The sequence below is a fragment of the Oculina patagonica genome, chromosome 5 (assembly GCF_052425735.1).
Source record: "Oculina patagonica isolate OP01 chromosome 5, crgOcupat, whole genome shotgun sequence".
Taxonomy (NCBI): domain Eukaryota; kingdom Metazoa; phylum Cnidaria; class Anthozoa; order Scleractinia; family Oculinidae; genus Oculina; species Oculina patagonica.
Genome location: NC_135762.1, coordinates 24,775,379 through 24,801,452, shown reverse-complemented (window position 1 = coordinate 24,801,452; position 26,074 = coordinate 24,775,379). Strand labels below are relative to the sequence as shown.

Below are 26,074 nucleotides of genomic sequence, written 5' to 3'. Positions count from 1 at the left end.
GGGAAAATTAGGCTTGTTTGAAAGCAAAAGAAAACGACAATCATTGCTATGGTAACCTTTGTGACTAAGTAACCAGTAAAAAATTAAACTTTGGTCATATTTGATCATAATGGTGCATTTTGGCAAAAATTGAACATTGGCTTCCTAGATAATTTTCATTTTGAAAACTACCATCCTAGGGCTAAAAAAAAACTACATCGAGCCTCCTCCCTTCCACCCGGAAATGGAAAGTGTAACGTTAACTAGCTTATTACATGAAATTTTCGCGACACGTTACTTTCGCGATTTTGAGGTATATTTCGCGACACTTAAATTTCGCGAAAATTTTGTATCCTGAATCCCTTTAATTTCGCGTTTTTGAGTAAGAGACAATTTACATTTTTTAAATAAAACGACTTCAAAGGAAAAACTTAACAACAAAATTAAAAAAACGCAAGGGCGGGACTAAATCTCGGCAGTAGCAACAACAGAGCAGTTCTGGCAATGTCTACAAATAGGTCATGCGTGTACGTGAGTTATTGTTCTTGAGTCCATTGACGATAACATCCTAGCCTGGCCGCGTTTTTGTTGTTTTCTCAGTGAGCAAGACACTTAATTCTCAAAGGCCCCACACCACCCATGGCGCTGGCAACGTGACCAAAACCAAGAAAAAAAAGCGGGGTCACCTCCAATGAATTAGCATTCTAGGCAGGAGTAGGAATACCGTCAGCCACTTCTGTTAGTTAGAGAGGCGGCCTTTAACCCTTTATCGAATCATAACAATATTCAGCTTAGTGAAAGTGGGCAAATATTTTTTTGCTACTGAGCAGGTCATTTGCGAGTTCAAGGGAAATTTTGGCCGGCATGAAGTTTGAAATTATAAATATATAAAATCATACATATGAACTGCGGATGGTGAATAAATGAAGAGAAGATCCTCGCAGTTATGAACACAACTTAAACAGTTGCAAAAAAAAGCCGGAAAAAATCAGGCTTGCCGGGACTCGAACCCCGACCTCTGCGATACCGGTGCAGCGCTCTAACCAATTGAGCTAACAAGCCAACCGAGCTCCACCGCTGGGCATCATAAAACATATTACAGTGTAATTGAAGTTAAAGGGTGAAGAAAGTCTCCGAGAGTAGATGGGAAAACTGAGATAAAGAACAATGACACAGTGCTAAGTCACGTCACATTTTAATTTAGCTAGTCCCTAACACAAAACACCACTACTACAAGAACAGCACAGTTTAACATAACAATAACATGGAGTACCTCGAACAGTGAAGTAGCCATATTGTGCCAATATAGAACCACATTCACATCAGTATAGCAGCAACATAGTGCCAACATAGGAGCCATATTTCGCGTCAATATAGAGGTAACAATTTGCATTAATATAGCAACCACGTTGTATCAATATTACAGCTATATTGGATAAACATTGCAGCGATATTGCGCCGATATGGGAGCCACATTTTGAACGAATGTGGCATCAATGTGGCACCAATATCGCCCAACCATATTGTGCAAATATAGAAACTATGCTGGCCAAATATTGCAGCCACATTGCATTACTGAAAAAGCCAAAGTCGTTACTCGCTTATGTTCGGCACTTCACTGTCCAAGATACTTGGCTACTTATATTTCAAATCAATTCCGTTAGCTTTGCAGCTACCATCACGAGACATTCCTTGTCCAAAACAATGGTCTATACTCAAGTCAATCAATGATCTATCCATTTTACGGATACTGTCCCCGCGAGTTCGCAGCGGAGTGCGGAGCTTGTGTCATGCTCGATGACACATTTCCATAAGGGTTCACAAATTGCTGGTTGCTATGGTAGTAGTCCCCAGACCCTTTCCCAGCAGCGTGGTCGCTGCCGGGCATATAGAAGGCGCTAGAAGACGAACCAGCGGTTTGGGTGGCGTTGGTATACGCATGCGCACCATGCACAGGCGCCCCTTGATTCTGCGCATGCTGAGACTGCGCACCGTACATGAACTGGTCGCTGCGGTGTTTCGGGTATTTCTTGGTTTTATAATGCGGCTTGGTATTGCCGGCCCCTTGTTGCATGGGCCCACGAGGTGTCTGCTGGTTTGCCACCTGTGAGTTGTACCCACCCATATGCATCTGCTTGCCCTGGTACCCAGTCATCGACCGCGCCGCTCGCCACGTGTGATGCTGATTAGGCACAAACGAAGCCTGGTGCAGAGGGATGGGCTGTTGCTGTTGTTGCTGTTGTTGTGTCGGCTGTTGCTGTTGTTGTTGTGTCTGGCCGGGACTGCTCCTATCCATTGAGTTACGGTCAGAGAAGCTTGTGTTCTCTTGCATTACTGGTGGGATTTGAGCCGGGTGATATCCCTAAAGGAACAACAAAAACAGAAATAATTACCTAAACATTCTCGGAGATAAGTCAGCATGGCTGGCAATCGACTGTTCGTCGTTCCTAATTTGTCTCAATCTTTTCAAATCTTAACCATTTCTACACAACAAGCTGTGCACATGTAGCAGCAATCAGACACACCTCCAATCTGGGGAGTCTTTGGTCGGAGCCCTCGAAGAATTCTTTAGGTTCTTAATTATAACGAGGAAACGCCATGTTTCTTAGCAACTACGGTCGCGAAAACCGCGCGTGAACTCAGTGACTTTCGTCTTCAACTGACACGTTTCTCCCGACTGGAGAAACAACAGATCGCACAGCAACAGTATGTAACCACGCACGCTGGCACGCTCTCGTACACGTTCTCGCACACGCTCGCAAACACGTTCTCTCGCTCGCATGCACGTTCTCGCGTACGCACGTTCGCGAGCAACCACGCATGCAGTCTTTAGACTTTTGTTCGGGTGCAAGCGCAACCAGACAGGTCAGCTTGTTTACCTGCATCTGTTGGGCCTGGTAGATCACTTGTGGCACTCCAGGGTTAAGCTGCTGACCCATAGACACTGCAGGGTGAGGCTGCATGTGATCCTGTGAAGGCATCTGATACATTGACGGGCCGTAGTACATCATCTGTTGGTTTGCCCACTGCTGGTTCAGTTGGAGGTGGTACTGAAACATTAACGTTTTGTTAGAGTAGCAACTTAGCAAAAGTTTGTCTTTTCCAGCAGTGTAGCCGCTCTCGTAAGCTTGTCATTCTATTGGTCCTCTTGTGTAGCATTTGCGGTTGTTTTAGGGGGCTATATTGTTCCTGTTGTATGTTCTACTGTTCTCTCGTAGGATAGCGAACCATTCGTGTGAGATCTTACGGCTGCTCCCGAGACGTGTTGGCAGGTCTTAAATGAGGCCAGACAATGATACCGCAGTGGAATCGTGAGTTTTCAAACCTTCATGAAGCAACAATTGGTTTGAGAAATCGGGGGTAAAATTACACGGCTCGAGGAAAGCAAATCCAAGGGAAACGCCTTTGGGTTTACGTTATTGGGAGGATTAATTTGAGTAATTGAGAGTTTCAGAAATCGGATGTTTCTCAGTCTGCTATTTGTCGTTCCAGACTCCCCCCTTCCCCATTCCCCTCACCACCAAACAAAGGAAAACAACATCAAGTAAAGTTACAGGGTTAGCAAATTGAACTTAAAACTTTCCAGTCATACATGCACAACAGCACATAAAACAATCATTATAACAGTCATTCAGTACCTGGAATCCAAGATTGAAGAAATATCGAAGCGTATTGGGGTCTGCAAAACAAACAATGAACTAACTTGACTACGTTTTATACAACAAGTGTTCGAGTTTAGTTCACCAAGCATACTAATCGTTCGAAGTGAAAATTCTTTTCTTCAGAGAAATATGCAACAACATCAACACAACTTACCAACATATTCACAAATAAAAAACTGTTAGATTTAAAATTATTTATTTTTTTCACTACAGTATCTTCTTTTGAGACCCTTGAAAGTCAACGAGCGGGGATGGCGCAGTGGTGAGAGCGCTCGCCTCCCACCAATGTGGCCCGGGTTCAATTTCCAGACTCGGTGTTATATGTGGGTTGAGTTTGTTGTTGATTCTCCGGGTTCTCCGGTTTTCCTCCCTCTGCAAAAAAATCTGCAAATTTGATCGGAAACAGTGGACAAAGAGCCACCCTGTGGAAGTGCCACTTCTCATCTTAGCGTGAACACTCACCGCCGAAACATGATCTAATTGGCTATCAAACGTGGCATGATACGTCATCAAACGTTGAAGTTTGGCAGACTGTAACGGCAACTTTCGCGCCTAAGTTGAACACTTTCTGGTTTCGAAATGGCGGAAAGATTGGATATGAAGACTTCTTCCGACAAATTGATCCTGATCTGTGTATACCATATGCATTTGCAGGTTCACTTGAATCACTTCCAGTGTAAAGTTTCGCCTGTACTCAGTGTTTATAGTGAGCATTTTGAGCGCGAAAGTTGCCGTTACGGTCTGCTTAACTTCAACCTTTGATTACAAATCATGCCACGTTTGATACCCAATTAGATCATGTTGCGGCAGCAAGTGTTTACGCTTAGATGTAAGCGACAGTATTGTCCGGTGGAAGAGTCGGAAGGTTACCAAAGCTAAAGACAAAGCGAGGCAGTAAACATACCTTCTGGCAGATCAGAGCCATCGCTTTCCATGGATATTCCTTGAGGCAAGCGAGGATGACTGGTCATGTTCGGCAACTGTGTGTACATCACAGGAAGAAAAGGCAGCTGATACACGGCCTGGTGCTGGGAAACTGAGGGGGAGCTAGAGGATGCGGATTCTGCTCCTTCACTGCCTTGGTTGCTGTCTGAGGGGGTAGTGGTGGGGGTCTGTAGTTTAGTGTTTGTATCTTGGTTTGTGGTGGAGGTTTTGGCGTTTGCGGCGTCATCTTCGCCGGTGTTCTTGTCAGGCTTGTTATTCTGCAAAGGGAACAGGGCAGCCAGAATTAAAAAAAAGGCAGCGTAAAAAAATAGCAGAGAGCAACAAAGCAACAAAGTTTATTCCCAATGTGGCCATTCTGGAGTTGCGCAGGGAACTGGGGCGTGTTTCAAATTTCATCTTATTGATAAACTGACCACCACATGAAAGATCGCATCAAGATTGGTAATTTGACCAAGTTTGATGCTTTAAAGCTGATTAGAAACCAAAATATGGACCTTGAAACATAGTTCAAATCCTTACAAACGTCATGAAAACTGTCAAACCTGCCATGAACCTACCTTTTGCAGGAGCTGAGATGAAAATCACTATGTTTACCCAATTTTCAGTGTATAACAGAAATGATTACAATTTTGTATGGATGTTTGTATGAGTTCATGGTTCAAGGTCCATAACTTCGCTCCTTTTTACCCTCAAACCATCAAACTTGGTCAAATGACCAATCTAATCGTGATCTTTCGTGTGTTGGTGTCAGTTTATCGATTAGTTAAAATTTGAAACCCGCCCCAGTTCCCTGTGCAACTCCGGAATGGCCAAACAAACAGTCAGCACTTACAGTCATCAGAGTAACTGACAAATTGTCTTGTGCAATTTCCGAAGACGGAGCTGGTTTCATTACGACCGAGACTGGAGAGAAAAAGAAAAAGACGGCAATGAATACAAGACTATTAACCTGGGACAGCAGTAGAGAGCATAACCCATTAATAAAATGACTGCTCACGTTAAATAATGGTAAGATACAAAAGGGTAGGCTAGATACAAGAGGTCACTGCTCAAAAAACCCAAAAGGTTTATTACCTGACGCGACAAATAATGGAAAACAGTATTTCTACTCCTCTCTCTGGATAAGATGCTAGTCCATTGCAGTGTTACTCCCACCATTAAAAATTTGCCAATATCCATTTATACATCTAGGGGGACAGAGGCACTATGAGAGTAAGGTGTCTTGCCCATGAACACAGTGCAGTGACCCTACTAGGGGCTCGAACCAGGACTGCTCAATCCAAAATCCATTGAGCTACCGTGCTTCACACATGGATGCTAGTCCATTGCAGGGTTACTCCCAGCATTAAAAATTTGCTAATACCCATTTATACATCTAGGGGGACAGAGGCACTATGAGAGTGAGGTGTCTTGCCCATGAACACAGTGCAGTGACCCCAGTAGGGGCTCAAACCAGGACTGCTCAGTCCAAAATCCACACACTAACCATTAGGCTACCGTGCCTCACACTTCACCGCGGTCAAACGTCTCAGGCAGGTTTTCTTTCCATTTTGACGTTTTTTGTTCAAATTGAAGTATTAGTACGAGCAAGGATAGATAAAAATAGTTGCCGAGTGAAAGCATAATCCCATTCCCTCAGGTAAACCAGTGTTTTTACTTTTTAAATGTTTCGCATCCGAACCAAAGGTGCTGTGACAAATGGCGCCGACAAGTCCGCATATCGCTATTTTCAAACACGTAGAACTTTTTTAGTAAAGCTCCAAAAAACTTAGTAAACCCTTAGGATACCGGTTATGTATCAAACTTTGAACTGTGAAAATTAAAACCTTATCTTTGCAGTACTTTTCTTATTTTTTGCATATTTCTGTCGTTTGACCGCGGTGGAGCCTCACACATGGATGCTCGAGTAGGCCTTTCTCGATTATGCTAGCATTTTTTTCGGCATTTTTTGGGAAAACGAGCATTTTTTTTCGTTTTTTCTTGAAAAAGAATTGCTAGCATTTTCTGTCATTTTTCATGACTGTGATCCAGATTTCAGCACTCAGAACTCAGAAGGATAAATAATCCTAAAGTTTCACAATTTTGATTACTTAATTTGATTGTTTTCTGTCTGTTTCGTCTGTTTGTGCGTTGTGTTATTTATTTACTTGTGTTGTGTTACTTGTGTGTGTTTTTTCAATTTTTTTAAAAATATATTTGTTTATTTTTTTTTTTAAATTTTTTTTTATTTTTTTATTTTTTTTTATAAAAAAAAAAAAAATAATTAAGTATCACCTGTTGTTGATTTGAGCATATAATGTAAGAGCTTGTACGTTTTGTTTGAAATAAAGCAAAGCATTCTTTGGAATTCAAGTGGCATTTTTAAAGAAATCAGGCATTATTCTAGCATTTTTTTGGCTTTATGCGAGAATTTCTAGTAGCATTAAATGCCAGTTTTACTAGCATAATCGAGAAAGGCCTATGCTCGAGTCCATGGCAGGGTTACTCCCAGCATTTTAAATTTGCTAATACCCATTTATACATCTAGGGGGACAGAGGCACCATGAGAGTAAGGTGTCTTGCCCATGAACACAGTGCAGTGACCTTAGTAGGAGTTCGAACCAGGACTGCTCGATCCAAAATCCAGCACACTAACCATTAGGCTACCGTGCCTCTCATATGATGCACAAGTAGCAGAGTACAAAATAATGACAACAGCACTATCATACCTAGTGTTGGAGGAGCAAGCACTTCTCTCTTGCCATCTTTACCAGCTAACTCCTTTGCTGTGCTCACAAGAACTTTAATTTCGCCACCTTCGTTAAGGGGCTCAGCAAATGTCACAGTCTTTTTCTCTGGAGTAGAAGACACAGAGCCTTCCCCTGCTAGGGCAGATTTGAGGTTTGGTACTTCTTTAGCAACAGAATCCTCCTTTCTTAACAATTTAATCTCTTCCTTCTGCGTCTCCTCCTGCTCTCCAGTCTCGGCAGCCTGTTGTGGTTTGTTGTTGAAATTGGTCATACGGATCACGCCTCTCACTCCTTGTGGTTTGACAGAAGGAGGTTCTTCAGGTTTCTTTATATCTGGTTCTATATCTTTGATGTTATTTTCTGGAGTTTTGTCCTGTGTTTTTATTTCTTTCTTTTCAGTTGGTTCCTTCGCCCAGGCATTTCTTACCTCAGCAACATCTGCTAACTTTACTTCCTCAACATTAGACTTCGGAGAAACATTTTTCACCTCTACCGACGGAGACGTTGCTTGTTGTTTTATCTCATTCAAGTGAAGTCCCTTTGAATGTTCAGCCTTGCCTTTCGACAGCTCCTTTTCTAAAGGCATGGTTTGTTTTTGAGACTCGCTCTGTTCCTTTTTGCTCGTTTCCAGTGGAACATGGTTACTGCTTGCTTCAGGAGTCTTATTCTCTACTATCCTGTTTACGACTTCACTATTCTGAGCCCCTGGTGCTTTAACCTCTTTGGTCGGCGGTCTCTCCTTTTTAGTTTCCAGTTCTTTCTCTTCCGGTTTGGCCATGTGTGGCTGTTGACTGGTTGGTGAAGTTGGTGCGCTTGAAGGTTTGTTGTCTGTTGCGTTCACATGGTTTTCTTTGAGTGTGGGTGGCGGCTTTCCTTGAGTGTTCTTCAAACGACTCCAGAACTCTGCAGGGCTTTGATCCGGGGCAGCTTCAGTGGAGGGAGGCTTCTCTTCTGCTTGTTGAGTCTGTGTAATTTATAGTGGAACATATTTTATACATGATTATGCAATCTTAATGCCTAACAGCAAAGTATTAAGGTATAAAAGCTCTCCTTTTTAATCACAACTGAAAAAATGCTGTTAACGCCTTCGTCACTCATGGAGGTTGGGTGCCAAGGAACTAGGTGGCTGGAGCTGCCGACCCCAAACCCAGGTAGCAAGAACACCTCGAAAGCCTGCCCTAGCCACAACCCAGCCACGAGCCCCGCCCGCCACACCCAGCCCCCCATCACACTGAATGAAATTCAGTGGGAAAAAGAAAAATATTCGCAGTAAGCCAGAACGCCTCGAGCACTAAACTCAGTGAAGCTACGCAGCTCAGTGAAAACTACTAGCACGTGCAACAGCGCACGCATAAGAACGCGGCAGGTAACCGCTGACCACTAGAGCTCCGCAAGTTGCCCACAGCGCTTTGACCAGGATTAAACGCCATGCATATGAAATTGCCATCCCGCCAATGTACGCTAAAAAACGCCAAGCCACGCCAACGCCACGCTAATGCCAAGCTAACGCCAGACAACTACAGAACAGCCACAATTAGCTGCTAGTCATTAACCAAGTTAAATAATATATTTAACCTCATTTACAATAAACTTACTGGCAAAGCTGGGAAAGCTGCTGGATCTTTTCCTTGTAATTCTGCCAGCTTGGCTTGTTCCTAAATAAAGAAATTGATAATAAATAATAACTACTTGCTGTCCCCTTATTACCACCCACACCTCTGTCAAACTGAAAACCACAAACAGGGTATGTTAATGCACTTAAAGCTACCACAATATTACTGCCTGTCTTACACACTCAAGCAAAAACTTCAATAACTTCTTTCAATACGATTCAAGAGAGAAAAAATAGCTTTGACTGTCAAAATATTTTTTTGTTGTTGGCCATGTACACTTTGCATAAATGGCACCCAAGTTTGAATACCAGTAACAATACTATTGTACATCCTGAGCCTCATGTTAATGTTTCTAGACAAAGATTTTCTTATGTGAATGTGAGGCCTTAGATGTATAGTATTTTTATTCAAATACTGATGCCGTTTATGGCAGTATTTATAATGCTACATTTTTAATGATAATGATAATGAATTTATATAGCATATTTTTTATATGTATATGTTCAAATGGGCTGTACACATTAGTCAAACTGTAATTAATTTTAGTCAATTTACTACACAAAGGCTAGACCACAACACCGGGAGCTTTGTGCCCTACTCTTTGTGAATAGTGTGTGGGTTCTTTAACGTCCCCTGTTATAAGCCTGAAGATACAGGAGACAGGACCTACGGTTTAACGTCCTTTTCCGAGAAGACTAGAATGTCTAACCATTTGCAGATGTAATTACAAAGGCAGCATATTCTCCTCAGTTATTTTAAGACCCTGAGAGTTGGTCCGGTCTGGGGTTCGAACCCACGACCTCCCGCACAACAGTCCAGCGCTCTACCAACTGAGCTAACCACATGAGGACACCTCTCCTAAAAGAGACTTTTTCTGTGTCTTGTTGTGGAAGATTTGACTGCATTATCAATACCTAGTGCCACTACTTACAGGAATGCAATGTAACGGGCTAAAGACATGTAGCAGTAGCCCTCTGCATGCATTGCAAGCCTATGACATTGGGTACAGTAAAAACCCGCATATAAGAACACCTATTTTGGCGGTTCAGGCTGATTTGGTTCTTATATAAAGGGTTATAATCTGCAAAATCAGCCTGTAAGTGTTCTTAAAAAAAGTTTCTTAAAATAAGGAACATACTAGGCTACCAATAGATGAAATCAATATATATGCACACAATTGTATTTCAATTTTAATAAAATTGATAAATCAAGGCAATACTGTACTGTAATTGGGGTGGAACTATTATGTGTGCAATGAAAAGTAGTGTTGATCTTTGATATTTTTCCATATAAGAACAACTTTCATTTTTCAGGCTGAATGTGTTCTTATATAAATGGTACTTTATTTCCTAAAATCAGGCCTGGGTGTTCTTAATCCACTTGTTCTTATAAGCGGGTTTTTACTGTATTATGAACTATTGTATAAACTTTCAGCTCAAGCAATTTTGACGTTCATCACAGATACGCATTATACTTACTGCAATCAGCCTTGCTTCCTCATCTTCCCTTTGTAGTTGTCTGTCATCTCGCCCTCTGGGGTAGCGGCCCCGTCCTCTTCCTCTTCCAAACTTGTCACGATCACGTGGACCTGGTCTTGGCCTAGGGAAGCCTGACTCATCCTGAAATAAATGTGTTAACCCTTTAAGTCCCAAGAGTGACCAACATCAAATTTCTCCTCACAATATCAATACTTAAAAAGGTTATAAGAATAAACTGATCTGTATAAATGGTAGGCAACTTTATCTATAAAAAACATTCATTTGGCTTTAAACATTTAATGGAAGATATAACCTTTATTTGGGGATAGAAATCAAACTTCGGCTATAAATATCAATTTTTTTGAAGGCACGCAGAAACAACTTGAAAACGTTGGTTAAAGTTTTCAAATTGCAATCCATTTCCATCCGAGCCATCTGCAACCAAATGCACTTTTAAACAGTTTTAGTGCTCTAAAATAGCAATTGTTAATAAAAACGGACCATTACTTTTTAGTTTCTTACGACACAAATATAAATTTGGGCTGTTCAAAAATCTGTTCAAATAGAGACATAGTCCCTTTAACCAGTTACATGTTTAAGCTTCAAGGTTGTACTGGTTTAAAATTAAATGTACATGATTTGTGATTTGTGGCATGCATGCATTTGTCCTTGCACATGATTGGCCCAGTGTTACATTGATCATGAGACACAATCATTGACAAGATGTCAGGCCATCCAAACTTGTGCGCTGTCAATCCCAATAACATAGAAATAGGCGACTTGTAACATGTAGGGGCAACCCACCAGAAGATTCTTGGTAAAAACCATTTTCCATCAGGCAAGAGGGATGTAATGCACGGAATTGGAATGAGGATAACTTAAGCTGAATTAAAGAGACTATGTCACAGATTCAACCAGATTTTCGAACCGCCAAATTTATATTTGTGTCACAGGAAACCTAAAAATAATAGTCCATTTTTATTAAAAATTGCTATATTAGAGCACTGAAACTGTTAACAAGCATATTTGGTTGCGGATGGCTCAGATGGAAACGGGTTGCAAGTTGAAAAAGTTAGACAAACGTTTTCAAGTTGTCTCTGCGTGTCTTCGAGATATCGATATTTATAGCCATAGCTTTATTTCTATCAGCGAATTAAGGTTATATCTTCCTTTAGATGTTCAAAGATAATGTTTACTTTAGGGTTATGTTGCCTACCACTAATTTCAGAACAGTTTAGACCAAAAATCTGTGAAATCCCCGTGACATAGTCCCTTTAAGCCTTTAAGCCTTTAAGCCCCCCCCCCCCCCTTCAACTGACACAATGCATATAATATAAACATCTAAAGGGTTAGAATGCCTGGAATAAAGCCCCAGGTGACTTCTGATACATTGCCAGATTCTCCTTTCAATTTGCCCTGTGAATGCTTGCAAATCAAAGGGAGATTTTTTTCATAGAAGATCAGGAGTCAGTTAGTGTCTCATTCTGTTCACCTTTTAATCTGTGAACTGGACCTTACCTGAAAACCCTTCCGAGCAGCTGTGTCCTCACTTTGTTCATCTCCCTGAGCAAAAACAAACAAAGGATAATATGAAGGCCTAAGCGCAAGAAACGCACTTTGTGTTTTGGCCAAATTAAAAAAATGTCACAAACAACTCCAAATTTCGCATGCAAGTTCGTTTACGTGTGCTTAACATTGATCTGTATTCAAATTCGCTGAATCTAGCTTCGTTTTTTAGAAATTACGTATGCAAAGAACAAAGGCGTTTTGCAAAGCTTACGTTCTCCACCGTCAGCCAGCAGCATGAGTTTTTTCACACATCGCGTGTAAATCTTTCCTTCTAGCGTTATTTAACTGTCCGGGGAGGTTGAAAAACGTGTCAGAGCCATGATTTTAGTTCCTATCCACCATTTTGAGAATTCGCTTTAAGAAAAGGACTGGACTGAACACATTGTGACGCGATGTCACCTGATAGGCGTCACGTGAGAGGAAAGAGAAAAAAAAAATGGCCGTTTGTTCCTGAAAATCATTTGAAGCCTTTGGTTAGTTTTAGCGTAAGTGCTGCTGCCAGGTGGTTGAAGGACATCATTAAGTCTGAATACCCGTAAGTTTACAGCATCGCTCGAAGAACTGAGTGATGTTTCTGCCTTTGTTTTGTACAACAGCGCTGTTTAGCGCTTCGGAAAAAACGTTGCACAAACCGAGGTAGTTTTGAGCCTGGCGGCATAGAGAGTCTAAAACAAGAGGTTTCTTGCCGGGAACTTCGTCAACGCGAGTTTTGCAGGATCCGCTTGGGTGCTGCCGCGACAAAGTTGCCGAGAAGTGACCTGGTTTTAGACTTTAAAAAATTCTTTCTATGTTCCCCAGGACACCTTCCCTTCGCAAAATATTTTCTGTGTCTCATTAAATATTCATCAATGAATCTATCGATTCGTGCGAACGAAAACCTCGTAAGTTTATCTTGTTTTCGCGGGATTTTGTAGATGTGTGATGATGTAAGGAGTGGAGATAGAAGTGAGAGCAAGCCGGCGGCACTCAACTGAAAGCAAAACTAGTATAATGTGACAACACGAGCAAGCGTATTCAATCAACAATCAGTCTTTATTTCACTTTCAGCTCGGCAAATTCAGTACAGCTAACGGTAACGTGTAACAGAGTAGAATAGTCTTGCCCGAAACAACAAAAACTAGATAACTGCAAACAGACTGCAGAAAAAGCTAGCTGCAAGCAAACTGGCGTGAAAGCTTACTGCATTAAAAGCGCGATCTATAAAAGGTTGAGGCTGACTCTGATCCTAAACTTAACTTGAAACAACTTTACTCCCTAATCCCTTGGGGTTAGTGTTAAACTTTTTTTTTTTTTGCGTTAGGGCTAGGCTTTTGCGTTAGGGCTAAGTCTGTAACCCTAATCTGAAACTCTAATCCCGACCCTACGGCCTTGGGGTTACCTTTTGCGTTAGGGCTAGGACTTTAACCCTAAAAATTTAGCTGACTTCATCGTCTTGAGAAACAAAAGGTTTCCTTTATTAATCGTTTGTAAAAGAAAAGTCAAAAGACGCCGCGCAAGCAAAAACCTTGTCTTTTTGCATGTGTTATTTTTCGAAAACGAAGGAAAGACCAGCAAAATTAAATACAGGGCAGTGTTGAGCACACGTAAACGAACTTGCGTGCGAAATTTGGAGTTGTTTGTGAGAATTTTCAATTTGGCCAAAACACAAAGTGCGTTTCTTGCGCTTACGCCTTCAAGTCTTTTAGTTTTGGCTCAATAATCGAATTAGCGAACATCTCGAGCCGACACTTGAAGGCCTAAGCGCAAGAAACGCACTTTGTGTTTTGGCCAAATTAAAAAAATGTCACAAACAACTCCAAATTTCGCATGCAAGTTCGTTTACGTGTGCTTAACATTGATCTGTATTCAAATTCGCTGAATCTAGCTTCGCTTTTTAGAAATTACGTATGCAAAGAACAAAGGCGTTTTGCAAAGCTTACGTTCTCCACCGTCAGCCAGCAGCATGAGTTTTTTCACACATCGCGTGTAAATCTTTCCTTCTAGCGTTATTTAACTGTCCGGGGAGGTTGAAAAATGTGTCAGAGCCATGATTTTAGTTCCTATCCACCATTTTGAGAATTTGCTTTAAGAAAAGGACTGGACTGAACACATTGTGACGCGATGTCACCTGATAGGCGTCACGTGAGAGGAAAGAGAAAAAAAAAATGGCCGTTTGTTCCTGAAAATCATTTGAGGCCTTTGGTTAGTTTTAGCATAAGTGCTGCTGCCAGGTGGTTGAAGGACATCATTAAGTCTGAATACCCGTAAGTTTACAGCATCGCTCGAAGAACTGAGTGATGTTTCTGCCTTTGTTTTGTACAACAGCGCTGTTTAGCGCTTCGGAAAAAACGTTGCACAAACCGAGGTAGTTTTGAGCCTGGCGGCATAGAGAGTCTAAAACAAGAGGTTTCTTGCCGGGAACTTCGTCAACGCGAGTTTTGCAGGATCCGCTTGGGTGCTGCCGCGACAAAGTTGCCGAGAAGTGACCTGGTTTTAGACTTTAAAAAATTCTTTCTATGTTCCCCAGGACACCTTCCCTTCGCAAAATATTTTCTGTGTCTCATTAAATATTCATCAATCAATCTATCGATTCGTGCGAACGAAAACCTCGTAAGTTTACCTTGTTTTCGCGGGATTTTGTAGATGTGTGATGATGTAAGGAGTGGAGATAGAAGAGAGAGCAAGCCGGCGGCACTCAACTGAAAGCAAAACTAGTATAATGTGACAACACGAGCAAGCGTATTCAATCAACAATCAGTCTTTATTTCACTTTCAGCTCGGCAAATTCAGTACAGCTAACGGTAACGGTAACAGAGTAGAATAGTCTTGCCCGAAACAACAAAAACTAGATAACTGCAAACAGACTGCAGAAAAAGCTAGCTGCAAGCAAACTGGCGTGAAAGCTTACTGCATTAAAAGCGCGATCTATAAAAGGTTGAGGCTGACTCTGATCCTAAACTTAACTTGAAACAACTTAACTCCCTAATCCCTTGGGGTTAGTGTTAAACTTTTTTTTTTTTTGCGTTAGGGCTAGGCTTTTGCGTTAGGGCTAAGTCTGTAACCCTAATCTGAAACTCTAATCCCGACCCTACGGCCTTGGGGTTACCTTTTGCGTTAGGGCTAGGACTTTAACCCTAAAAATTTAGCTGACTTCATCGTCTTGAGAAACAAAAGGTTTCCTTTATTAATCGTTTGTAAAAGAAAAGTCAAAAGACGCCGCGCAAGCAAAAACCTTGTCTTTTTGCATGTGTTATTTTTCGAAAACGAAGGAAAGACCAGCAAAATTAAATACAGGGCAGTGTTGAGCACACGTAAACGAACTTGCGTGCGAAATTTGGAGTTGTTTGTGAGAATTTTCAATTTGGCCAAAACACAAAGTGCGTTTCTTGCGCTTACGCCTTCAAGTCTTTTAGTTTTGGCTCAATAATCGAATTAGCGAACATCTCGAGCCCACACTAAGTAGTCTTTTAGTTTTGGCTCAATAATCGAATTAGCGAACATCTCGAGCCGACACTTGAAGGCCTAAGCGCAAGAAACGCACTTTGTGTTTTGGCCAAATTAAAAAAATGTCACAAACAACTCCAAATTTCGCATGCAAGTTCGTTTACGTGTGCTTAACATTGATCTGTATTCAAATTCGCTGAATCTAGCTTCGTTTTTTAGAAATTACGTATGCAAAGAACAAAGGCATTTTGCAAAGCTTACGTTCTCCACCGTCAGCCAGCAGCATGAGTTTTTTCACACATCGCGTGTAAATCTTTCCTTCTAGCGTTATTTAACTGTCCGGGGAGGTTGAAAAATGTGTCAGAGCCATGATTTTAGTTCCTATCCACCATTTTGAGAATTTGCTTTAAGAAAAGGACTGGACTGAACACATTGTGACGCGATGTCACCTGATAGGCGTCACGTGAGAGGAAAGAGAAAAAAAAAATGGCCGTTTGTTCCTGAAAATCATTTGAAGCCTTTGGTTAGTTTTAGCGTAAGTGCTGCTGCCAGGTGGTTGAAGGACATCATTAAGTCTGAATACCCGTAAGTTTACAGCATCGCTCGAAGAACTGAGTGATGTTTCTGCCTTTGTTTTGTACAACAGCGCTGTTTAGCGCTTCGGAAAAAACGTTGCACAAACCGAGGTAGTTTTGAGCCTGGCGGCATAGAGAGTCTAAAACAAGAGGTTTCTTGCCGGGAACTTCGTCAACGCGAGTTTTGCAGGATCCGCTTGGGTGCTGCCGCGACAAAGTTGCCGAGAAGTGACCTGGTTTTAGACTTTAAAAAATTCTTTATAATTATGTTCCCCAGGACACCTTCCCTTCGCAAAATATTTTCTGTGTCTCATTAAATATTCATCAATGAATCTATCGATTCGTGCGAACGAAAACCTCGTAAGTTTATCTTGTTTTCGCGGGATTTTGTAGATGTGTGATGATGTAAGGAGTGGAGATAGAAGTGAGAGCAAGCCGGCGGCACTCAACTGAAAGCAAAACTAGTATAATGTGACAACACGAGCAAGCGTATTCAATCAACAATCAGTCTTTATTTCACTTTCAGCTCGGCAAATTCAGTACAGCTAACGGTAACGGTAACAGAGTAGAATAGTCTTGCCCGAAACAACAAAAACTAGATAACTGCAAACAGACTGCAGAAAAAGCTAGCTGCAAGCAAACTGGCGTGAAAGCTTACTGCATTAAAAGCGCGATCTATAAAAGGTTGAGGCTGACTCTGATCCTAAACTTAACTTGAAACGACTTAACTCCCTAATCCCTTGGGGTTAGTGTTAAACTTTTTTTTTTTTGCGTTAGGGCTAGGCTTTTGCGTTAGGGCTAAGTCTGTAACCCTAATCTGAAACTCTAATCCCGACCCTACGGCCTTGGGGTTACCTTTTGCGTTAGGGCTAGGACTTTAACCCTAAAAATTTAGCTGACTTCATCGTCTTGAGAAACAAAAGGTTTCCTTTATTAATCGTTTGTAAAAGAAAAGTCAAAAGACGCCGCGCAAGCAAAAACCTTGTCTTTTTGCATGTGTTATTTTTCGAAAACGAAGGAAAGACCAGCAAAATTAAATACAGGGCAGTGTTGAGCACACGTAAACGAACTTGCGTGCGAAATTTGGAGTTGTTTGTGAGAATTTTCAATTTGGCCAAAACACAAAGTGCGTTTCTTGCGCTTACGCCTTCAAGTCTTTTAGTTTTGACTCAATAATCGAATTAGCGAACATCTCGAGCCGACACTTGAAGGCCTAAGCGCAAGAAACGCACTTTGTGTTTTGGCCAAATTAAAAAAATGTCACAAACAACTCCAAATTTCGCATGCAAGTTCGTTTACGTGTGCTTAACATTGATCTGTATTCAAATTCGCTGAATCTAGCTTCGTTTTTTAGAAATTACGTATGCAAAGAACAAAGGCGTTTTGCAAAGCTTACGTTCTCCACCGTCAGCCAGCAGCATGAGTTTTTTCACACATCGCGTGTAAATCTTTCCTTCTAGCGTTATTTAACTGTCCGGGGAGGTTGAAAAACGTGTCAGAGCCATGATTTTAGTTCCTATCCACCATTTTGAGAATTCGCTTTAAGAAAAGGACTGGACTGAACACATTGTGACGCGATGTCACCTGATAGGCGTCACGTGAGAGGAAAGAGAAAAAAAAAATGGCCGTTTGTTCCTGAAAATCATTTGAAGCCTTTGGTTAGTTTTAGCGTAAGTGCTGCTGCCAGGTGGTTGAAGGACATCATTAAGTCTGAATACCCGTAAGTTTACAGCATCGCTCGAAGAACTGAGTGATGTTTCTGCCTTTGTTTTGTACAACAGCGCTGTTTAGCGCTTCGGAAAAAACGTTGCACAAACCGAGGTAGTTTTGAGCCTGGCGGCATAGAGAGTCTAAAACAAGAGGTTTCTTGCCGGGAACTTCGTCAACGCGAGTTTTGCAGGATCCGCTTGGGTGCTGCCGCGACAAAGTTGCCGAGAAGTGACCTGGTTTTAGACTTTAAAAAATTCTTTATAATTATGTTCCCCAGGACACCTTCCCTTCGCAAAATATTTTCTGTGTCTCATTAAATATTCATCAATCAATCTATCGATTCGTGCGAACGAAAACCTCGTAAGTTTATCTTGTTTTCGCGGGATTTTGTAGATGTGTGATGATGTAAGGAGTGGAGATAGAAGTGAGAGCAAGCCGGCGGCACTCAACTGAAAGCAAAACTAGTATAATGTGACAACACGAGCAAGCGTATTCAATCAACAATCAGTCTTTATTTCACTTTCAGCTCGGCAAATTCAGTACAGCTAACGGTAACGGTAACAGAGTAGAATAGTCTTGCCCGAAACAACAAAAACTAGATAACTGCAAACAGACTGCAGAAAAAGCTAGCTGCAAGCAAACTGGCGTGAAAGCTTACTGCATTAAAAGCGCGATCTATAAAAGGTTGAGGCTGACTCTGATCCTAAACTTAACTTGAAACAACTTAACTCCCTAATCCCTTGGGGTTAGTGTTAAACTTTTTTTTTTTTGCGTTAGGGCTAGGCTTTTGCGTTAGGGCTAAGTCTGTAACCCTAATCTGAAACTCTAATCCCGACCCTACGGCCTTGGGGTTACCTTTTGCGTTAGGGCTAGGACTTTAACCCTAAAAATTTAGCTGACTTCATCGTCTTGAGAAACAAAAGGTTTCCTTTATTAATCGTTTGTAAAAGAAAAGTCAAAAGACGCCGCGCAAGCAAAAACCTTGTCTTTTTGCATGTGTTATTTTTCGAAAACGAAGGAAAGACCAGCAAAATTAAATACAGGGCAGTGTTGAGCACACGTAAACGAACTTGCGTGCGAAATTTGGAGTTGTTTGTGAGAATTTTCAATTTGGCCAAAACACAAAGTGGGTTTCTTGCGCTTACGCCTTCATATGTTGTAGTTCAATTTTATCATTGGTACAATTGGTATTTTTTTTTATGTCCTGGTGTATGGTAATAATTATGTGATAATGAATACAAAAAGATGCAAACAGCTTTTCGTCACATGCTTTTGCAAGTTTGGCGACGATTTTTTCACCCTAGGGGATCTTCCGTTTGTTTGTCAAAAATAGCCATTTTGGCTAGTGAAAGGCCAAAACCTACTAGCCAAAACTGCATTTTTAGTAGCCTTTGGCTAGTTGGCTACCGTTAGTCTCGAGCCCTGCTTATCAGGACCATCGTGACACACACATACAAAGAAAATTCAACTTAATTCTTAACCAGGAGCTTTGCAGCCCAAGTAACGAAGGAAAATACTACTAACATTGTATCAAGGGTAGAGCTGAGCCACAAAATATACATAAAATATCTCTTTACAACACTGCACATTTACTAAGGATACTTATTAAGAGTTTGTTATGTCACCTTGTAGCCTCTTGGAGGTCTTCCCGGCATATTTCTTCTCCTTCCCCTTTTCCCGTCATCTCGCAAACCTACATAGATTGTGACGAGCATCATCAGCTTTAATAGCAGCAAAAAACGGCTCACTAAATTTCCATCTTGATGTTGGGAAGCTGTATATATTATTTTGCATCAAAAGGTTGAAAATTGTCACAGTCATTTTACCTTCATTATTACCAGGTGGACCTCCACCAGCTTCAGATTTCTTGTAGAAGCCTGACAAATCTCTGTAGTTTAGCTCTGATAATGTAACAATAAAATAAAAACATTCATTCAGGGTTGGAAATTAATGCTCGCGCGCTCGCCCAGGCAAGTGTGACAACTGTCAGACAAGTACAAATCACGGATCACTCGCCCGGTTTGGCGAGTACGATTGCCATAACCAGAATATATTATTCAAAATAAGCGTAACTTTTACTTTCCACTTTAAAATAATCTATGCTCTCCACAAGCCGATAGCTTACCAACATTTTGAAATCTCAAACAAAGCTGTGTTCGTGTTCGTAAAAAGACAAAAATGGCTTCCGTTTGGGAACTGTTACATGATGGACATACTTGTACAAAGTAATACCTCTGGTGGCTCGTCCACCGAGCTGCGGAACGCAGCAAGATGGCCATTTCCCACCTCTTTTTCTATACAATTTTGCTTGAAAACAACAGGAATTGGGAATACGTATCAACTAAAACTGCGTTTCAACTTCTGAAGTAAGTGTGCTCATGTTTTTATAAGGTCTATTTTTGGCAATTTTTCATTGAAGAAATAGATTGCAGTCTGTTTTTCGATCGACCACCACAGTCCGGTGGCACAGTGAGTATCAAACGTGATTAAAAATTTAAGTTGTATATCTTATTATTCTTAGGGGGAGGAGGCCTAAATTTTCCTTTTTAAATGGACGAAGACTGGGCAAGTGAAAACTGATCTGGGCGAGTGAATTTTGGTTTCCAACCCTGTTCATTAATGAAACATAAAAAAACTTCCTTCGGAGGGGTGTAGATATTTTCTGGAACAACACAATGTTTCACATGGTTTCCACTCTCATTCATCTTACTAACCTTGTTGGTTCTCAGTAGGCTTCAGGTTTTCAAGAGGAATCAAAAAGCTGAAGTAAAAACAGTCACATCAATGTTAAATAAAGTTCATGAAAACAGACACATGTATGTAGAATAATAGTATAGCTCACAAAACAAACAACAAATAAATGCACATGAAAGTACATGTAAATACCATTTATTTCCAAGTTCTGGGATCTGCACCTGAAAAATTTCAACAACAACAAAAGTTTTACAAAACAAACAGAAATAATAATGGGTTATTCCAGAAAAAAATACCCACCTCCCCGATGGATGGCAAACTGGAAATTCTCGCAGGAGGGGGGTTTGATGGCTTGGGGAATCCAGGGGAATCCAGGGGGTCTGAACCTAAAAATTATTCCTCGGGGGTCACTTTTAACTTTAACCTTGATCGATATAAATTATTTCAACCACTTAAAAGAAGAACTTTGCAATGGAAAATCTTGTAATCCTTTAGTTTATTTGTTTGATAAAAATAACAAATAATCACTGCACAAGCAAAGAGTTCAGTAAAACCTAAGTTTCATATAATTAAACAATCAACAACTACAATAATTAACAACCACATCGACAGCAACAAAAATAATTATAATTAAATTACTCACTTCAATATTGCCTTGCACAGGAAGGTAATATTTGACAATAGCCTCATAAACTTTGTCTGAAACATCAGGCTGCCCCAACCATGCCTTTAAAACAACCACAGGGAATATCAAATAATTGTGGCCTACTAGTATTGCATGGTCATTGTGTGCCATTTTTCATTGTAAAATAAAGGTAAATAATAATAAAAAGAAATAATAGTTCAAAAGTTAAGATAATTCTACTTTTATCTTTACTTACAAAGCATTTATCTCCTGGCTGGTACTGTATACTTGCTGCGTAAGACTGATCTCGCTGCTCTTGAGCTGAACCAACAAAAAAGTCATTAGTTAAAGGGACAATGTCACGGATTTTACCAGATTTTTGAACAGCCAAAATTTATATTTGTGTCTCATGAAACCTAGAAATAATAGTCTGTTTTTATTAAAAATTGCTATATGAGAGCACTGAAACTGTTAACTAGCATTATTGGCTGCGGATGGCGCGGATGGAAACGGATTGCAATTTGATAACGTTAGGCAAACGTTTTCAAATTGTTTCAGCGCGTCTTCAAAAAATCGATATTTTTAGCCGTAGCTTGATTTTTATCCGCAAATTAAGGTTATATAATCCTTTAGATGTTCAAAGATATTGTTTTTTTTATGGGTAAAGTTGCCTTCCACTAATTTTAGAACAGTTCAGACCAAAAATTTGCGAAATCTTCGTGACATAGTCCCTTTAACTTGAGAGAACACAAAAAAATAACCCATTTAGTTTACAACTCAGGTTACAATTACAACAAGCTTTTTACATATTTTAAATAAACCCTATTATAATGCAGCCTGTATTCGGCATGCACTGTAATTGATGAACAAGTTATGTTTTGTATCAGAGTACAGGACAAATGAAACCTTTATTTCATTACCTTGTACCTGTAAAAATCTAAAATAATAAAGAACGTACATACTAAAGCCCTGTATTATACATGTACTGTTACAAAACAGCACAACTGTTAGGAAGGTAGAAAACAATAGCTGCAAGACGAATTTGTCACGTTTTTAAAAAACACAGCATATTTTATATTTTATACAGTACTACACTTCTCATTGGCTTATCATACACGACATCTTTTACAAAAGTACAAAATAATTATTTTGTGGCACACAATCCTCTTAGCACAATATCACATTGCAAATGTAAACATTACCATTTTTAGAATCCTCCCAAACTTCCAGCTCCACATTGCGGTACAGCTCGTTGTCCAGGGATCGTTTGGCTTGCCATCCGTGTTTCTGGTCAAGATTTGGTTTCATGGGCTCCTCTTTTGGCTCCTCTTGGTCAAATCCTCTGTTCTGCCGAGCAGATTTAGCTGCAAAAAATTGACACCAAAGCCTGATCAGTGCATGCTTTTCACCACAGCAAAACACAGTCACTGTTAGAAGAAGCCAAACTGAAGTTAATACCGTCCCAGTCACCACGATTGTTTACATTTAGTGCTTAACCAGCGTGTACTAGTGTAATGGAACAATACTGTTTAATGGAAAGTGGCAGATAGTAACAGGTATAATTGCAAGCTCAAGAACTCTACACAATAACCCAAGCTACACTGTACTGTTGCCTTGAAGCAGATCAGTAGAATTAATACCAATTTAATATAACCACTAGTGGTAACCACAGGTTAAAAAGTGCGGGCCTTGACGCACATAGACAAGGTACTGGTAGGCAGTGCCGATAAATTAATGACTGAAATGATAAAATGGACAAAAGACAATTATTCTGAGTAACGCGTCACGCAAGGATTTTTGCGGTGCAGTGTGAATTGAGATGTGATTTTTCTCAGTCGGTAAACTCGCTATGTTGTAAGTGTTATTACGAATTGTTGGAATCATTCGCTTTCCCGTATTAAATTTATCTGTGTCTATAAATAAATGATTATTCCGAGTAACGGGAATGCATGTTTATAATTTTGCTTATTGCCGCGAACCGATCAAAGTTATCTTTTGATTGTCGATTTGGGAATTGTAAATCGAGCACGCGGTGTGAACTGATCCGGATGTGAATTTTTCTCAGTCGGTAAACTCGGTATGTTGTCAGTGTTACGAATTTCTCGACAATAAGCAACCCATAACGCCTTCCATGTGACGGAAGGTTTAGATCTTATGTGACAAGCTGTTGAGAGATTAACTTATTTTTCGCATTCGTTCTTGGAGAACAGATTTTTCTCTTCCGGTGTTACGACAAACTGTCGTGATTGACACATTTTCGCATTCCGATCGTGCTTAGTGGAAGAACAAAAATTTTCAACTTCCGCTTCTCTATTCGGTTTATAAACGTGGCGCGCACGCGTAAAACGCAATCCGCTGGTCACTGTCAAGATTAGGGTTGCGGGCCTCTCTTGGGCCCGCAATTAGGCCAGTTCACATCCAGGACTTAAAAAATTGCTGTCCAGTTGTCCAGGAGAAGTACATTTTTTCAATGGGCAAGTAACTTTTGCCCAATGAGCAAGGGCCCAGGCATGTCCTCTGCCAACTAGATCAAGACGAACAAAATTCTCAACTACATGTACATAATAGAGAATGCCTTCAAAACCAATACAAAATCAGTCAACAGAATTTCATCTTCCATCTTGTGATTTCTCACCTTTGTTTGATCTGCCTCTGACAACCTCTGTCCAGCCAGCATTGTCTTCACCCTCATCCTTGAACGTATCATCTTCTCCAAGACCATTCTGATAATAGCTCGTCATAGCACTGTTTGCATCATTGGCTGGAGTCTGTGCAGTTCCTTTTCTGGTATTGTATTTCCTGTCAAGCTCTGTGAACACCTTCTGGTACAAAATCTCGTACATCAAGGCTGTTACATGCAAAACAAATTAGAACTGGGTGTAAGTACTGTGAGATAACACTGGTTCCAATTCATCTAGGTACTTCATTTCCAGGAGCTGGGTTTTCCTTTTCATATCAATACCCGATTCCCTCTATAGCACGCGCCTGCAGGGAATCACGGTAGTTGTATTCATCAAACCATGCGCGAGACTCAGCAACGTTGCATTGTTGCTGAGTCTCACGCATGGTTTGATGAATACAACTACCGTGATTCCCTGCAGGCGTGCGCTATAGAGGGAATCGGCCATTGCAGGTCTTTAAAAAACTTGAATTCCCGCCAGGCTTTTAGCCAGGTGGGAGTCCAGGAGTCCTATGCACGGCCACTTTTCAGAGAAAATTAATATGAATAACTGTATACAGAGGCTTTTGTAAGCAAATTTGGAAATCTTTAGATACCTTTGCACCCACAACTGCAGAAAAACACTTTGCATGCTCCTCAGCCCCTCCTAGTCGGGCCTTCTAAAAATTTTGGACTCCCACTTTTTAAATCCTGGCTAAAAGCCTGATTCCCGCTCCACCTTTGGACAAACAGCTTTCAGTATTCAGTAGATGTATTATAAAGTAACTTCTTCCTGCAGCAACCATATATTTATATACTTTTATTAAAAAAAACTTCCACTCTATGTCCATCCTGCTATTTTATGTTACACTAGACTGTACAAACTTATTTTTACACTACGACAGGGCTGCAAATAACAGTTGGTCATCGGAAACTGGCTGACCAAAATTTGCTCATGTCCAACGAAATCCCAAGTGTGGTCGGACATGATATCCGGACATTTTTTTATCGTACGTAATTTTACGGCAACAATGAATAATATTAAGCAAAGAGATCGCGGAGAAAGTGATAGCTCGGTACTTTTAAGGAAATTAAATTCCACGTTTTTTTTTTTGGTGATGTCCGACCATAATTTTGTTTTGTCCGACCAAGATGATGTCTAAGTAGGACATATGTCCTTTCAAGTGAAAAATATTATTTGCAGTCCTGCTACGACACTACAAAACATATTGAAGTGTCACTTTGTGTTAACTACATTAAATATTACTAACTAAACTTATGTTCTTAAATAATGTACAAAAAACATAGTTACTGACATAATTTTTGAAGAAAGCAAGAACTGTTTGTTTATTCAGTTCTAAATGTTGTGACATGCAATGGGTATTACTGAATTCTTTCTATACTTACACTGGCAGACAGCTGCATTCTTTTGGAATTTCACGTCATAAACAGCATCATAATGGTTTCCATTGGAATAACAGAGCATAATCTGGACACAAGAACAATTAAGTAATTAATTTAAAACAGTGAAGGACTAATTACACCTTAAATTTGAGTGAAGTTTTGTAATCAAAGCAACAGTGTAGTTTAAATTGTAAATTAACTTTCCTTGCATTAGAGGTGATCAAATAGATTGTTTCAAAACTTAACTTCACTTTAACAAAGATATTATTGTTTTAACAATAAGTCATTATTAGTACCAGACAGAGACACAAAATCATAATAGATTGTCACCTTGTCTTTAAAGTTGTTGTCAGTCACTTTTGTTGGTTCTGCATCAATGGCTTGGTAAACAACAAAGTCTTTCCTAGAAAAAAGAATAAAGATAAAATAAATGGCAATGGTAGTAAAACCTACCGGCAGTTTAACCACTCTCGACTAGTGGTTTTTAGAGTACAGTCGAACCTCGATTATCCGGACCTCGATTATCCCGATTTCTCGATTATCCGGACTTCCTTCTCTGGTCCCAATCTTTTCATGAATATTAATTAGTCACCCTCAAGACCAGATATAACTAAGTTCTACGACGAATTAAACGTTATTTCAAGGTGGTTTACCTGTCAAAAAACATTGGAAAATCGCTGATGTGTAGTTTCCAACCGAACAACATTTAATACTTCGGCAGGCAACTTCCTTATTCAGTTTCCACTAGCCATAAAAACATTCATACAAATAAATTTTCTTTCTTTCTTTGCTTATACTGAAGTTTACAAGGCAAAATGGCAAAATTCAGAATGCTTAAATCCTTCTATGAAGTGAAAAACATCGTAGATGGTAGAAAGTTCGATCTGTCGAAACCACACGCTAGCACCACGTCTAGTCACCAGGCCCATCGCGAAAAGATGCATGGAACGCCTGGAGGTTCAAAATTGTTTGCGAACGAATCGGCATATTTTCGTCGCCTTTTTCGGGG

General features: G+C 40.4%; 1 protein-coding gene across 1 annotated transcript in view; it reads right to left on the bottom strand.

Moving 5' to 3' along the window:
- Window positions 1-1,158: 1,158 nt before the first annotated feature.
- Window positions 1,159-26,074, bottom strand: part of LOC144653445 (uncharacterized) — a 28,774-nt gene continuing 3,858 nt past the window's right edge. The window contains exons 5-23 of the mRNA XM_078513433.1: window positions 25,396-25,468; window positions 25,069-25,150; window positions 23,638-23,850; window positions 22,205-22,366; window positions 21,259-21,323; window positions 21,021-21,104; window positions 20,570-20,598; window positions 20,398-20,444; window positions 19,510-19,584; window positions 19,309-19,376; window positions 11,925-11,969; window positions 10,407-10,547; window positions 8,911-8,970; window positions 7,295-8,279; window positions 5,419-5,489; window positions 4,546-4,843; window positions 3,618-3,658; window positions 2,859-3,029; window positions 1,159-2,341 (exon numbers count right to left, since the gene is read on the bottom strand). Of these exons, the coding sequence (XP_078369559.1) occupies window positions 1,721-2,341; window positions 2,859-3,029; window positions 3,618-3,658; window positions 4,546-4,843; window positions 5,419-5,489; window positions 7,295-8,279; window positions 8,911-8,970; window positions 10,407-10,547; window positions 11,925-11,969; window positions 19,309-19,376; window positions 19,510-19,584; window positions 20,398-20,444; window positions 20,570-20,598; window positions 21,021-21,104; window positions 21,259-21,323; window positions 22,205-22,366; window positions 23,638-23,850; window positions 25,069-25,150; window positions 25,396-25,468 (3,331 nt within the window). The 3' untranslated portion in view covers window positions 1,159-1,720. The remainder of the gene's footprint in view (window positions 2,342-2,858; window positions 3,030-3,617; window positions 3,659-4,545; window positions 4,844-5,418; window positions 5,490-7,294; window positions 8,280-8,910; window positions 8,971-10,406; window positions 10,548-11,924; window positions 11,970-19,308; window positions 19,377-19,509; window positions 19,585-20,397; window positions 20,445-20,569; window positions 20,599-21,020; window positions 21,105-21,258; window positions 21,324-22,204; window positions 22,367-23,637; window positions 23,851-25,068; window positions 25,151-25,395; window positions 25,469-26,074) is intronic.